Source organism: Corvus cornix, chromosome 5 (assembly GCF_000738735.6).
Source record: "Corvus cornix cornix isolate S_Up_H32 chromosome 5, ASM73873v5, whole genome shotgun sequence".
Taxonomy (NCBI): domain Eukaryota; kingdom Metazoa; phylum Chordata; class Aves; order Passeriformes; family Corvidae; genus Corvus; species Corvus cornix.
In genome coordinates this window covers 16,068,446-16,084,778 of record NC_046335.1, presented here as the reverse complement: position 1 = coordinate 16,084,778, position 16,333 = coordinate 16,068,446, and the positions used below count along the sequence as shown (strand labels likewise).

The following is a 16,333-nucleotide window of genomic DNA, read 5'->3' as shown; positions in this document are numbered from 1 at the left end:
ATTGCTATGTAAGACATGATTACTAAAGAAGAAATAAATAAACACAGTGTTTTGTGTCAATGGAAACTTCCAGTGTTCCACATTTCAACTGATGGAAGAAACCACAAGATGATGAACCATGACATGCTGTCTCTCCTGTCCTGCCTAACAGCCTACTTGGGTTTCTCAACAGCCCTGCTGGGCCAGAACAGCAAATGTCAGAGGAGACACCAGGAAAAAGCCTCTTCAAGTTGGTCAAGATGTTGAACTTTTCCTTTTAGTCCTCCCAGTGCACAGTGCAATGCCCTCCAGTATTTACTTTGCAAACACAATGCAACGGGAACAGATACACGGAGTAAGCTGAGTTTTCAGTATAATCTTGGTTACAAGGGAACTCACCTTCATGAATCGGTGAGGTGGGCTCCTGAGATCAAACATCGAACGGCTTACATCAAGTGAGCCAGGCAAAGCACTGGGTCTTAAATCACTAACTAATAAGACAAAGAGAACAATAAAAATCACGTTAGCTTAATTGCTAGAAAGAAAACTCAACTAAGAACAACTTTCACAAACTATTGGAAAATATCTGCTCAAGCCTACAGGTTACAAATGACCAAAATGCTTTAAAGACAGTATAATCTGCTGTTTCTAGTAACATTTTCCAGGAACATGGGGATGGGGCAGGGAGGAAGAGAGGCTTTTTCAAAAAATTAAATTTTTAATGGAAAAAAAAGTCAATTTTTATGTGGGAAGTTGTTGATAAAAGAGCAGAAAGATTTTAACCATAAAAATATGTTGTTTACCAATAATAATCAGAATTTCAGAAAAACATTTATGAATTTATTTTTCTGTTTGTGTAGAGTTTTTTTTTAAAGATGAAGAGAAGGGGCTTCACATTACAATTCAAGACTTTAATTTCGTATCTTCCAAATAAACACATTCTGTAGTTCTAAACCCACACACATGAAAAATATCATAGCACTCACTGCAACAAACTAGGCTTAGAGTTTTGCTTTAATAGTCTATACGTGCACATGAAATTCTAAGTTCTGAAACAGCTGTCAAAAAACTCTGGAGGAAAAAGGTGTTTTAGAACTGTACTCTAGACACTCTAGAATAACCTTTCTTGTGTTTAAACTTACTAAGACAAAACTAGTAAAGTGTTTACTTAGTTTGAAGAGAAATGGAAAAAGAGATGATGAACTGAAAGGAAGATGTTCAAGACAGTTTAATAAAACCCATTTGGCTCCCACCACAGGTGCTTACAAAGCCTAGTAAAACCATATGTGTTAAAGGCTGCTAAAATTCTATTTGTGTTTTGTTCTCTTAAAAAAAGATACAGAATAGCCTTCTCATGTAGTCTCTATGGTGATTCAGAATTATTTTAAAACAGGACACAGACTAAGACATTTTTCCCCAGCTGAAAATAAGCACGATATGCCATTCTAAATAAAACATCTTTAAAAATGCGAGCTGTTGCCAGCTTCTGATTTCATGGAGAGGGTGTACATTTCTTGGAGTGTTTGGAGTTTTCTGAATGCATTTGCCATAGCAATCACAAGCAACAACTACTCATCTACTTCAGTCTGAACAGCGTTCTTTATAGGATACATACACCAATGAACAGCACAGAGGACAGTATTTACCTAGATAGCCAAACACCTTCTATCTAAACTTTTACTATCTCACAGCCCTCCCTCATTCTTACACACAGAAGTGGGGACATTGCTGTAGCTTCAAAAGCGAACTACAAAAAAATCTGGCATATAGCATCATGCCCCATTTTGCACCTGTGCTTGTCATCTGCTTCTGAATGTTTTTTGGTGCTTGTTCCTCTCCCCATATATGTACTCCTCAGGCACGCCTCCTACTCAGCATACTGCCTGGCTTCCTTTTTCCATCTCCCTCACTCTTACTGGTAGCTGAAATCTCCAGTACTGCATCCTGGTTTGGACTGGAGGCAGCTATGGTATCTCGTTTTGCCAATTTGTCTACCTTTGTGTGATGCATGCAATCATCACGTTAAGCCCCCAAAAGACAGAAAGTAACAGTGCAGCTGAAAACTAAGCAGAGCAGAGCTGAAAACTAAGCAATTCTGCAGATTGGTTCACCAACCAAGAAGTGTCTGTAGCACACAGACCGGCTTGGGAACTGCTATAACCAAACAAGTCTCCTGTAGACTAATGGCTTTTATTCCTCTTACCTATAAACCCTGAAAAAGGGAGGAAGACAGAAAAGCAAGGGTGTGGGCCTTCTCACCTGACCCATATAATTTCCTACTATCTGATTTTGCTTGGAAGCGCCTGATGAGGTCTGGCGAAACCCGATGCTCCAGATAGAAGGGGTTGTACACGTCATAGCGGGGCCACTGGTACACGCCGTGCAGTTCTGCCTTCCGCTCACCAAGCGAGGTTCTGGCTGACTCTGTGGAGCACAAGTAAACATCAAATGCAAGAGTTCCAGACATAACGCATGCTGCCTGACTTCATAAGGCAGGCAGAGTGCCTTCAGGGCAAAGGACAAAATATTTCAATATTATCTACTTCGGGTAAAGGGAAAAAAAAGAAAAAGAAAACACACATTCACGTTATGTCAGGTTTCCACAGTGTGTGAGCAAACACTGGAATTAAATTGGCTGTAAAAAACTATGCATACCCTGTCTTGGGGCTTTGCAATAAAAGCCCAAGTAGTTAAATACAGAAGGCTCCAAAGACAGACAGCAAGACAGAAGTTAACAGGAAAAGTAGCACCATGGGTACAGAAAACCTCCAATTTATTTAGTTCCCCACCCCCAGCATATTCTTACTGAACTAATGGATCTCCAGACCTTGAGGAAGATCTCGTACAGAAAGATAATGCAGCTTATGACTGCAGTCTCCTTATCTGCTTTCCATGGGAAGTCTGTCCTTGGTAAAGTCACTGGTCCAAAATTACTTGAATTGTTGGCTGAGGCGTAAGTAGACATATCTGAGAATGCTTGAATCCCAGCCCCTTACTCCGCCCCTAATCATTTCAGAAAAAACACGTATGCCTTGGTCAGCAAAATGGTGAAGAACACTGCTGTAGTGTTCTTTACTGCCTGGAGTGAAAAGTAGCCATGTGTAACAGCACATTAGAGAATGGGGCGACCTGGATTCTGCCAAACTCTGATACTTGCTTCCTTCACTTCACCTCCCTGGACTTCAACCTATCTCTTAAAAAGTTCTTTACCCCGCAATAAAGGGCCTTCGGTTCCGCAAGTGTGTTGCACCGTAAGAGGCAAAATATCACTGCTCAAGAGTCCTCTCCTGCATGTTCTAGTAGTAAAGTAAAAAACTAAAACACTGAGACGGAACATGGGCAGTGATAAAGCAAGAACTCAAGTGCAATGAGCTTGAGCATGACGTAAATCGGGATGAACACTGAAAGTCAGGCCACAAAGAATTGCTACACAGCAGATGATGGAAAATCCAGTGTTCCAGACCAGGAGCACACTTCTTCCTGCTAGCTTACTTCTGTGAGAGCATGAGACACACTGCAGTGAGCACTGAAGAGAAAGGCTGCCAGAACTTAATTGCTTTCAGAAGGGTTGCCAAGAGCTTAAACTGAGCATGTCCTGTTTCACTAAAGGAAAATGGCCAGATGTGCACAGAAAATGGTGAGGAACTGAGAGCAGAACTTGGACTTCTACAGATATTTAACAACAGTCTAAGAAAAAAGTATTTTAAAGGCATTTTTTGAGTATGCTGGTGCTTTGACTAATGTGAAGAAAGAACGACAGCACACTTCACTGTACCTAGTAAATCTCCCTAAAAAGTAAACACTGCATTTTTAAACATAACTAATGCAGCTTAAAAAGCTGTACTTTAAAAAATTAGCATTTATATTTGGAAAGAGAAATGAAAGTTTCCTACTTGACATAAGAGTCACTTTTCAAATATCTGTTCAAACATTTAAAATATTTGCTCAAGAGAGACAATTATGAATAGTCAGGTCATCCTGCCAGAAGATCTACCAGCTTGTACCCTAAGGGCCACTCTGTATACCAGGTCCCTCAGAAATGATCAGGAAGCAGAATTCTCAGTGTAGACAAGTCACTGACTGTTAACAGCATGAACAAGGAAAACATTCATCTAAAGACACATCTTCCTTCTCTCTGGAGAACATCCATGCCTCAGAGTCCTTGATGAACTTCTCTGTACAATATCTTGAACTTCTCTGTACAGTATCTTGAGGACAAGATACGACGAGATAAGGCAGAGCCTAAACCTAGACCCAGTAAGGAAGGGGATTATCAGGAGCATGTCCTGCTTTTCCATAGCATATCCAACTGTGGATTTACAAGAACTAGCTCCTGAAATAGCAGGCAAGTGGGGGGCTGAGGCTGAGAGATGAGGGGGCATCACATGTTCCACCTCCAGCTCTTTAGTTGCTGTTAATGGCTGGTGAGACATCCCAAATAAAGCCCACTAGAAGTTGGGGCACAGAATGGCCCATCTGTACTGAACAGCTCTGCTAGGCTGCTTAGCTTGGCTATGGTGCCAGTGGTACATGCAACAGTGGGTAGGGAGGAAGTCTGGTAATAGGCCTGCAGGAGCAGGAAAGAAGCAACAGCAGGGACCTAGTGAGAAGAGGGAAGGGTGGGAATAAAACCACACAAAGGCAAAAAAGTTAGTTAGGTAGTACTGCATTAGTTATTATGCAACATATGGTTGACTTCTTTCAGTTATTAGGGTTTTCACCTTCAGAAAGGAAATACAGTTACATGGGACTAAGAAAGTACTACCAGCTTATCATATCCTTGAGGCAAAGCAATTCTAGAGGAAACAACTGTTAAGGTATGTCCCTGTGCCAGAATTTTCCCTTACCAAATTGTATGCATCTCCTGGCAGGACTAAGAGCCTAACAATAGCATATGCTCTGTAACTCACGTTAGTGGGACAGGATCCTATTCTTTTAAAACGCTACCCTGTCTAAATTGCACATACCTCATTTTGGCAGTTTGAGTATGGCAGTAACAGAGGTTGAAGCACAAGACTGCTGTAAAGCAAAAAATTAATAGTATCATATGAAACCTCATATCCGGGGATCTGTGCCCCCTGGCCTCCAAAAAGCAGCAAAAAGAGCAGGAAATAGTAGGGACAAAAAATTCAGCCAAGTAGTAGCACAAGCCATCTATTGGCAAAATTTGAAAAGCAAGATGTGTTAGTATGTTAAAACATACCAGAATATTAACCATGAAAACCAGAACACCCTCCTCCTTTTACTTGAATGATCTGGAAGCTGGGGATAAGTTAGGACTTTCCTTGTCTCCAATAAATTCTTTCTAAAGATTCCATTTCCTTTAAGTGTCTTCCATTACTTTTGAGTATGAGCACTGGTGTGCAATCCTCCCATTCAGTTTATTCATGCAGCATCACAGAGATTCACAGTGGGATGACATAGTTCCCAAAACTTCTCTGTGTGTCCAGAGAGAAAAGAAACAAGCTTCCCAGGCTCCCCAGGGAAGTGGTCACAGCAGCAGCCTGACAGAGTTCAAAAAGTGTTTGGACAATGCTCTCAAGCACATGGTGACTCTTGGGGTGTCCTTTTCAGGGCCAGGAGTTGGACTTGATGATCCTTGTGTGTCCCAACTCAGCATAATCTATGATTCTTTGAAACAAGACCAGGCTTCTAGAAAAGTTCTGCAAACATATGTTTTCAGTAGGAATACTTGACAACTTTCAAGGAGTAGCAAAAGTTAAACAACTATTTCAGCAATACCATCTGTATTTTACCTTTAATCCCTCCAGTATGTGAGATACTAGGAAGGTTCTTTGGCTGTATATAAGCCAATTTGAATGGAGGGACCACAAATGGTACCTCCTGACCATCCAGGGGCAGTTTAGAAAGCAAATAATCCTCTGAACAGCCAACTTGACGCTTCACTGACACAGAAGACAATGGAGGCTTCTCTACAATAGTTGGCTTGCTTGCAGCTACTGCTTCAGATTCCTGCACCATGGAAACTGCTAAAAATAAAGAGCAAGAAAAACAGACAGCACACATGTGCATTAATTTTTGAACAATACTATGAACAGATCTCTTTTATTTAATAATATCTCTGCTCGATACATTATTTAACAGCTGCTAGCATTCAGTTTTACAGCATTCAGGACTAGCACCAGGAAAAGATACTCATCCTCCTGACACCTGTCCTGATCCAAACTCTTTGTTGCCCAAGCTTCTTTATTTATAGCTACCTTCCTTTTAAGTGAATTTTCACAAGAGCTACACTTGTATCATAGAAGAGTTCTTTGAACAAATAAGACACCCAAGAAAATCCTAACAGAGTTTAAAATATCCACAGAGAAAAAAAAAAAAGAAAAAAGAAAAAAAGAAAAAAAAAAAAGGAAAAAAAAAACGCGTTGAATTTCTGAGAGTCTGAAAGATATAAGACCTTTACACAGCCTTGGGTAAAAAAGCTGGCTTTTTTGGACAGTATTCTAGACTGCAAAGAGCAGACTTCAGAGAAGTGTTATTTCTCAGTTCCAATTCATAACACTAACAAGCATGTGTTCAATCTCCAAGTGGAGGTACGGAAAGAATTTTGGATGTTGTAAGAGAAATCAAGTTTATCAGGGTTAACACGGTCACTTTATTAATGGGAAATCTAAGAAAACAGCGAAACTTTTCTTAAATCCTCATTATGTCAGAACTCACTTACTTTCCTTGTTCATGCAGAAACACCATTTACAGCAGGTTTTTATACATTCTGTTGCCATTGTTGTCAGTGTTATAATTTAGAGGGGACCTCAATCAGTGATCCAGTGCAGCTATCATACCTGAAAAACACAATAAAACAAACCACAGTAGATGGGAGTAACCGAAATCAGAATGCAGTATTATCAGCTATTTAATATGCAATTGCTTTTTGGACACAGGATCAGTCAGAAAGTTACTTCATAAAAGTATTAGAGCCATCAGATTTCTCTCACTGAGACTGATCATTTTTATATAAAAGCACAAGGAAAGAGATAATTTTAACATATGGCATTCAAATACTTTCAGTGATCCACTCAGACAGATCCCTGTCTTTTGGAAACCCTAAAATTCTCATACTTGTGTGTGCCACTGGGCTTTAGAGTTTGCTCAGCTTTACAGCTGTTTTGACATGGTATTGTCAAGTCATTTGCAAGATGTGTTTTTAATTCTGTTTCCCTTGTTCATGTTTCTCCTATCCTCTTTCACCCCCCCTACTATTTTCACATACATCTATATGTGTTTACATTTTTCACTTGACATACTCCATACTTTTAACTTGAAAACAGGCTTTATGAATGATGCCAAAACTGCCTTCTTTGAGAAACTACTGCTATCTCATAATTGTACACACATGAAACTCAAGACCTGGTTTATTATATAATTGTTTGCTGTGCACACAGAAATAGAGCATGCTGACTTTCAGCAAAATAAGAGGCATGTAATCTACAAAAGAATGAGAACAAGTCTCTAACAGCTGGTTAACGTTTTAAGAACTTTATGACAATGGTAACTGGCCTCATTTAAATGTCTTTATTCATATCCTTATGTTCTCTTTTCAGAGGGACACAGACAGCTGTGTTGCCTCCTGTCCAAAACTTTAGCTAAGTCTAGTCCTTTTACATCTGCTTAAAATACACAAGGTAGAACACATCCAGGACACAATTCTAACTCCACGAAGGTTAGAAGATGCCAAACAGAACGTGAACATAGGTTGAAGGGATGGGGAAGACAACAACTAGGATAGGGGGGGAAAGCACAGAGAAAATATGCAATTTTACCAAAAAATGAAAAATGGACATGTTTGTTATGAGTTACTTCAAATGCAAGAAATTTCTGAAAGCATCTGTGCTCCAACACAGAAGCCATTCCCACCTGCAGCTTGAACAGCGCTGTAATTTTCTTTGTATATTAAAAGACAGCTAGAGAAACACACAAATTCTATGGAAATAACTATAATGTCCCCCAAATCTTTCTTTCATTAAAAGCTCCTCAAAATTTTGCAGACGTCAGGTGGAGATACTACACCATGGACATTCACCTAACTCAGACACCATTACTCTGTGCAGAATCCCTCTCAGTACTTGCCTTCATCTTAAAATTGCCCATGAGCGTAAGTACAACATGAGATCTGCATCAAAAATCTTCAGTGGCAATGCCACCAGCTCCAGAACCTGCTCTGCATTTTCACAGAAGCACAAAAGGAGGCATGGGAATTTCTCATTAAATTCTCCATGGTTCTAAGGACCAGATTTTCACTGCTGCTCCTCCCTTGGAGGCACACTCATGATAGCTAAGGCTGCTAATTTACTTTGGGTTCCCTTGCAGTGATTTTCCTTCCCAGCTGTTATCAGTACACAGCTGGAGTTAATATGCTTCACTCTTGTTCACCATGTTTAAACTGGACTGAAACAGCTGCTCTGTTTGCTCTAAGCTTTGCAACAATGGTATCTAAGCCTCAGTGGCAGTTTGCACAGGCAAAACAGACTTTTATCTCAAAATGTCCAGATTGAATTTATTCGCTACTGCTGGTGAAGAAACCAAAATGCTAGTACTGCCCTACTTTCTAGCTACATAAAGTGGAAAAATTTGTTTTTCTGCATCAGAGAAAATTCAGTTAATGGTAGTGAATTGTTTAGCTGGAACCATTAATGTGAGCAAATAAACAAATGGAAATCATCTGTCACAAGCAGCTGCCTTTCCTTCACAGGGGGTGAGTGCCTTACCTAGAAAGAAAGGGCTTCATACGGGTAATGAGGAAAACAGTAATAATGCAGTTCTACACCTTCTGTTCTTCTATCATTAAAAAGACCATGTTTTTCACAGTAATGCCAAGTCAGCTGTGATACTCTTTAACCATTATCTTTCTTCCCCATTTATCAGTATGCAAATGTTCATACATTGTTCTTCTATCTGAAGACAAATATAATGCAATTCATCACTGCCTACTGTAAAGAAGAGTAAGGATTACAGATTGTTCTTTAGCAAGGCAATATCAATAGTGAATGCCAAAGTATATAGACACATATCTTAGAGCCTCCATTTCAGTTTTAGCTTAATTATATGAGTTTGAGAAGAAAGTTCCATGAGTAAGAGACTAGAATACTATTTACCCTTTCTTTAAGCTTAGAAATGTAATGGTTTCAGTGACAAAACTTGCCCTTGGGTCCCTCGACTTACACCACAGCCACATCATTAAAAAAATGACAGCATTTGCTGAGAGACAGGCCATGTGGACACAGTGCTCCCCTGTTCTGCTTAGAGCACTTTGCTTTGTTCATGGAATCCCAACGTGGATGGCCTCAATTACTTTTAAAAGTTTAAATTCACTTAATTAAGCTACAGTGATAAATACTGGGTTTTTTTGTTTGTTTGTTTGAGCAATCCTGGCAGTAAATTAGATGGCTTGACTCCCAGTTAATATATTTTCTTGTATCTGTACTTTCCAAGCTGCCTACAGTTATTTATACAACTTTCACTGCATGCAAAAGTTTTCTCTTAACCATGTGGGAGAGAAAGAAATTTAGCAGGTTCTGTTGTATATTTTATTAACTGAAAATGAAGAAAAACATTGTACAAGACTAAGCAAGTATTTCATGACCTTGACAGAAGCTGACATTTCTATCAAAGGTTAAACTTATCCCACATGCCAGATCCTTTTGCTGGTGCTGGCTACCCAAAAATCCTCAGTATGTAATTTAACAGTTGTTAAAAGGTTGTACTAACATGAATTTATCTGGGACTATATTCATAAAATAAACCAGAACTATAGAGACATTCGTTAGGTGCACCACCAAATCACAAAGAAATACTGACTTCCCAGCAATGTCATCCATTTTAACAAGAAGTTAAGACTCCTTGACACTATCTCTACTTTTTGGGGTCAGTTTTTGTTAGGCAATATGCACATAACAAGGACATCCTCCATTTCTGAGATTCTAAACTGACAAAAGGAAAGGGAGAAAGAGAATTATCCCTCATTTTCAGACAAAAAACAGAGATAGAGAAATCAGTTTGAAGACTGAAGTTGAAGAAGAGGGAACTGAACACAGATCTTGTCACTCTCGCGTAGAATTCTATCTTTCTTGGTGTTTTTCACCAAATTCAGTAAGCCATTTCATTCCTCTCTTCCCAGTATAAAGCCAAAGTAAGATAAGCAAATGTAACTCAGCCAAAGGACTTCCACACTAAGGCAAAAAGAGAGCCAACCTTATTAGAACATCCTGGAAATGACAGTTTAAAACCTAACCACACACATACACTGAGCCTAGAGAATTATAATCACTATTATTTTAATGGGTTTAGATGGAAAACATAAATTATCTTAATGATTTCCAGATTTCTCTGATAGAAATTCTGACCGAGCTAAAATCAGATAAACAGAGTATCAAAGACTCTAGTTCCAGATGCCTCCAGAACCATTTCAAGACAGAGATGTTTGGAGAAGAAAGTAAATATTTTCAACAACTCATTAAATAAAAAGAACATGATAGAAAACGGATGATTGCAATGTTAAATATTAAAAGCTGAAAGTAGTCTGAAAAGAAATGTCAGGTCTTTACTGCCTTAGGACGAAAGGGTGTGTTTTGCAACAAGACTGCAGGCTGCCAATGAATTTTACTGCATTTAGTCACAGCACTGCTCCATAGGAGTTGAACAGGTAACACATTTATAACCACACAATAGAAACAAAGGTGAAATAGCTGTTCTCAAACAGGGAAAGCTGGCTAAACCAGTGGCTTCAAACATTTTGAGATTTATTGCCAGTCATAAATGTATACAACGCATTCTCAGATCTGCATTTTAGAAACGTACCACAGCAAAATTCTAGTAACAGTAAGTTCTCACACAGCAGGATGTGTAAAACAAAATATCCGGAAATAGGGAGCATCAGTTGTTATAAAGCATTTGGGCCAGATCTTCGAATGACATAAGCGTCTACAACTCCAGGAGCCCCAGCAGAGCCAGGACACTTCGCAACATCTGAGGATCTGCACTCTGGAGAAAGTGAGCTCAAGCTTGCTAGTTCACACCTCAGCCAAACACCCCATTTATGATACCTCTTATGCTACCTGTTATGCCACCCTATGACTTTCTGCCTTTTGGATCCAGAAGATGCAGTCAATCTCAGTCATATAAATCCTTCAGAGAGCAGAACAGCACCAGCTCAGGTCTCCAGATGTTTAACAGAAGCACAGCGCAGCAAAAGCTGCTTCTGGTGCAGGTCAGATGGATTATCTTTTGATGGTGCAGATGCTGCCGAAGGCTTAACTTCCACAGCCAGCTGTTTTGTGGTTTTGCTTCTAGGGGAGAGCATCTGGGAGCTGTGCACCCCTCTCAGCACAGCTCTTCAGCTGAAGAGGGATGGCTGGTGACCACCATACCTCAAAACTGGCCAACACTAGTAAAACAGCTAAATGGTTTTGAGACATTTGCCGCCAGGTATTTTGCTACTATAGCAGCAAGGAGAGCACACGTACCTACATACACTCACCAAAGACATAAAGCCCACGGTTTAAAAAAAACCAACTATTTTTTTGGGGACTGTAGGCAGGTCTGACTTGTACCACCCACACAGGAGAGACAGGTACTTCAAGTGGATCTGAGCATGTGGAAAGAGAGGACATAGCTTTTGTTCCCATTCATTATAAACTTAAGCAGTAGCAGGTTGTCTGCAGGAATAAAAAAAAGGAAACAAAAAATGTCATGCCAACACACACCTACCAGGTGCATGATAAGAAGCTCCTTTCTATATCTGTTTCTGGAAGAACCCCACAACAGTGATATTTGCAGTAACTTGTGGGTGGGGGTGTGTGTACATACACCCTCCTCTGTTTAGAGCCACAACTCTTGGAAGAGCATGAAAACTCTGGAAATTTGCATGCAGATATTATTCCACTTCTGCCTTCCAAGAAAATTAAAATAATGTGAAGCTTCTCTTTTTTGTTACTGGAAAGAAAAAGGGATTTCACCCTGAAAGCAGTGGATCACAAAGAAGATGCTGAAATAACACAACAGAAAAAGAGAAGTTATGAGAACGCTTTTGAAGGACACAACCAGAAGGGCATTCCTATGAGAGATACCTTACAAACAGTTCAACAGAAACATAGTGAAGAAATGCAAAACTCTCCCAGTACAGCAAATGAAACAAAGAGTGCAATTACATATTTAAAGCTGAAGAGAAGACCATTCATCGTTAACCTAGTTCAGCTGATGGGGATTTTATGACAGACCACTGCACAGCTTTCCTGGGGCACAGAGGCTCCCAGCGTTGCTTAAGCAGTTATGCAGTTGAATCGGGTAACAGAAATAGATGGTAAAGTGACACTCCATGATGCAAACAAACCACCAACTGCCCAGGCACAGGAAGCACCTTCCCATGCTGGTAAATGATGACACAGCAGCCCACCAGGGAAAGTTTTATGGGTTCCTCTCACTGATCACAAAAACAGGAAACTGAATGGAATAGATCATGGGTCTGAACTGTCATAGTCCTATGCTGCAACCTCCTCTCATTCACAGTTTGCCAAAGCAGAATTTTTCTTTAGAAGGCCAGAAGACCCATTATGAGCCCTTGTCCCACTCCCCTCAGCTTCTGACACCACTGGATTTCAACCAGTTACGCTTGCACTACACTAAGCAACTTCAGCAGAAAGACATGTTTTTATTTCAGAAAATACTCCAACAGCTATTCCTTCACTACCAATACTTTATCTCCAGGAACTATCCACCTCAGACTCAACAATATCACAGGATAATCTAAGGTGAGAAAATATTTCATTAATTAACACTTGAAAGGGCAAGACTGCTCTTGCTCTCAGAGCATTGTATTGACATTCCAAATTGTTACCAGTCCACCCCTGGCTCTGCATTCTTCTGACTGTATTTTGAGCAAGTGAAGGAGGAAGGTGGGAGCCTGCAGACAGCATCTCCGCACTCCCTTTGGTGACTGCCATAGCATTCAGGTAAGATACTGTTTGCTGGGCTCTCCTACAGGTAACAGTTGCAGGTAAAGTTTAAAACTCTTGTAATCAGCAGGAGTGCTTAATATGTCACTGCTGTCAGTCAGGATGTGACAACTATACAAAAATATTATTTAACTTCAGCAAGCTTCTTTTGAGGGAAAGGAAAGCACCTCAGAGACCAGTTCTTAGCTTGGGTGTTCTCATAGCAGTAACAGCAGAACTCACTGTGAGCCCAAGAGCTGCTCCGCATGTTCTCCTGCCAATGAGGTCTAGCTCTAACTGTACCAAGGCAGAAACTTCTCCTGGAGCAGCCACATCTTCCCACATGCAGTTTTGAGAGAACATGCCATGTCCCACTCCAGCTTTCCCTCCTCCCTCCAGCTTCTCTGCCCAGACAAAGATGATCTAATTTATGTCTCTCCTCATGCAGGCCCTGAGCTGAACCCTAAAGATCACTTGTGCAATCTAGCTGTGGTCTCATTCAGCTCAGCAGCTGCTTCTTCCCAGGGCTCCAGCCCGGAGGAGGCCAAATGGCTTTCAGCACATCTGCACACGCAGCCCAGGCACAGAGCACCACAGTACATCACAAAGAAGAACTAACTGCTCCTGCCTACTTCCCCGAAGAAAAATAAAGCTGAGCAGGTGTGTGTGCTTGAGCTATTGTGCTACAGGAACAACTGCTTCTGCTTTTCAGGCACCCCTTGGAGAAGGGGAACAAACCCTGGCATGAGTACAGGATCCAAAGTTGTCCTTCTGACACGGACCCCAGGGACACCCTGACTCTGCTTCAGCATGATAGCCTTGCACCTGCAGCCCTTAAATACAGATTTAATCCCATCCTACCCCAGTATACAAAACATTAATAATATAATTTACAAGGGCCAAAAGAAAAATTTCCATAAATCTGATCCAGTTTTTCTTGTGTGAGATTTATATTTGAATTAAGAAAGAAACATTATAAATCTATCCCATGATAAAGCTTAAAACTTGGGATTTTAATGTGCTGAATCCCCTGTGCTCTGGGCTGTAAAAGTTGATATCATGTTTCTTCCTAATGCTGCATTAGGCAAGTAACCAATTCATCCAATTACTGATCTGACAACACTGTTCCTGTGAACTGAAGATAAATTCACTGACTTGGACAAGAATGTACAATATTGTATGTATTGGGGCAGTAAACACAAAAGAATAAATCCATTATGTTGGACTGCAGACCTTTCTGGATTCAGATGGAAAACAGCAAAGCAAGAGTTGAAGTCAGGACACCAGAAAAGAAAGCTGAAGAGACTAAAATATCTGTTAAAAGAACTTGGCTTTTGATGAGAACATGGAAAGAATTCAACATAAGATAAGTCCTTTGCTCTAAGCAGATTAGGAACAAATCACATCACCAATTGTTACTTTACAATCTAACTTAAAACTTAAGACTTTCTTTATGTATTCTGTGTCAGGTTTTAATCAAATTTTTTTCTCTTTCTGCCGTTAATGCCAAGAAGCCACGAAAATAGAACTGTCAGCAGTCCTTCTATAGCTCTGATACCAAAGAAAACTGGAAACATCTGGATTCATTTTTCAACAGGACAGCCAAGAAGAAGGTATTTTAGGCAAGAGCATCTGCCTGTGGAGTTCCCTAACATGGCTAAATGTGTCTAGTTTTGAAAAGATGGCCCTTGGAAACCAGCTCAATGCAACACTGAAAAAGAGCATTAAATGGCATTCAGGACTTCTCAGCCACTGCCATGACCACAGAGCCATACAGAAAACACATGGGTACACATATAACATCCAGACAGCTAATGCAAATGGCTTTTCCTGTATATTTGGGGGGGGAAAAAAAAAAGAAAAGAAGGAAACCCAAGCAGTTTTGCATGGAAAAATAGTTTCACAAGAGCAAAGATGGACTATTTCTTTACATATACATGCACGTACACATCTGTTGCATTGTTTTAGGTGAAGCAGTTTTTTAATAGTTATTTTGCACATAATTATTATCCTGTTTCATGATGAAAACAAAAAGCCTGTCAATTTTGGAGTTTCCAGTGGGTGAGGATTCCCTGTTCAGCAGCTCTGCTCCATACTGTCACTGTCAAACCAGTTACACAGTGGTGAGAGGAAGCAAACATATAAGCTGTATAAATGAAAGTTAAAAAACTATGTCTGAGACTAAGAAAGGAAAGGTGATTCAAGTACACTTCATATATGAAAACAGGTTAAATGAATGAATCAAGAACAGGAAATGGGAACTGATCTTAATTAATTCAAATCCAAACCAGAGTGGGAGTATGGCTCTGCAGGGCATGTGTACTGAGCTCAGGAAGCTGCCTAAACACACACTGAAATAAAAGTCCAGAAGGATACTGCCTTTATAAAGTACAACTATTCATTACTTTTTGCATTAAATCCACCCAGACCAGGGACCCAGAACTGCTTTAACAGCCCCAGCAGTGCCTCCTGGAGAGCTGTACTGGCTGGAGCTGTTGGCAGCTGCCCAGGCAGATGAGTGGTAACCAGGCACTGTGTAACAGAGGCATTTTTCAAGGAGTTTGCTCAGACACTGGGAGAAAACAGCAGAAATCAAAACTGTCTCAATTTAATGGCAGTATCTAAGATTCCAGTCATTATTGGCCAAATGCTGCTACAACTCTGGGACATGGTGTTGGGGCTCTGCTCCCTTCTGAGAAGGCAGAGGTCCTGAGAGCAGAAGTTGGCAGCATGAAGCTACCATTCCCTGTTTTCCCTTAGGACAGAATTGTTTAACAACACAGTGAACTATAGCTACACCATAAATGTATGGAGTTTTTAAAAATCTTACTGAGTTTAAATCAACACTCTTCCAAAGAGATTTTGGGCCCATGATTTCACACATTGGTGAAACTAGATCTGGAAGTACGTGTACCACTGAACAGAATGAAAGCCAGAGTAATTTAGGCAGATGTTCTGTGTTTTATTAAGACTTCATGGAAGAAATTTTTTTGCAACTCTGGTCACTACTGAGAAGACAGAGAACCTGAATGGGAAAATCAGATAGTTCCCAATCTAGAGGCCAAGAACTCCCTTCTGCAAAAGTAAATCATGGAGAAAAAACCCCAACAAACCCAACACAGAATTAAAGGTTTTAGAATTTCCCCCTATTGCAAAATGAAACTGGTCTTGATAATGTTTTGTTGTCACTTAGGAGTGCTAAACAACAGAATTTCTTTCAGAAACAGGAGACACAACTTGCTTTTGTATCAGTTGACCACTAAGCACAAAGGCACTGCTCAAGTGACTTTCAACCCTTGTCCTGACTAACCCTCCTCTCTGCATGGCAGGCACTTTACGTATTGGAAGACGTACACGCACAGCGGACTGACTGCAGGCCTGAACTTTATGAAGAGAATTCTGCCACA

The 16,333-nt window shown here is 40.3% G+C and overlaps 1 protein-coding gene across 4 annotated transcripts in view; it reads right to left on the bottom strand.

Annotated features, from left to right (window-relative positions):
• Positions 1–16,333, bottom strand: part of TC2N (tandem C2 domains, nuclear) — a 34,966-nt gene that overhangs the window by 12,256 nt on the left and 6,377 nt on the right. For 3 of the 4 annotated variants that reach the window (XM_010394247.4, XM_019294001.3, XM_019294003.3), the window contains 4 exons: positions 6,665–6,782; positions 5,736–5,969; positions 2,239–2,403; positions 379–470 (listed from right to left, as the gene is read on the bottom strand). In XM_010394247.4, coding sequence (XP_010392549.1) covers positions 379–470; positions 2,239–2,403; positions 5,736–5,969; positions 6,665–6,722 — 549 coding nt within the window. In that variant the 5' untranslated portion in view covers positions 6,723–6,782. The remainder of the gene's footprint in view (positions 1–378; positions 471–2,238; positions 2,404–5,735; positions 5,970–6,664; positions 6,783–16,333) is intronic. The other variant, XM_019294010.3, reaches the window with a different exon arrangement.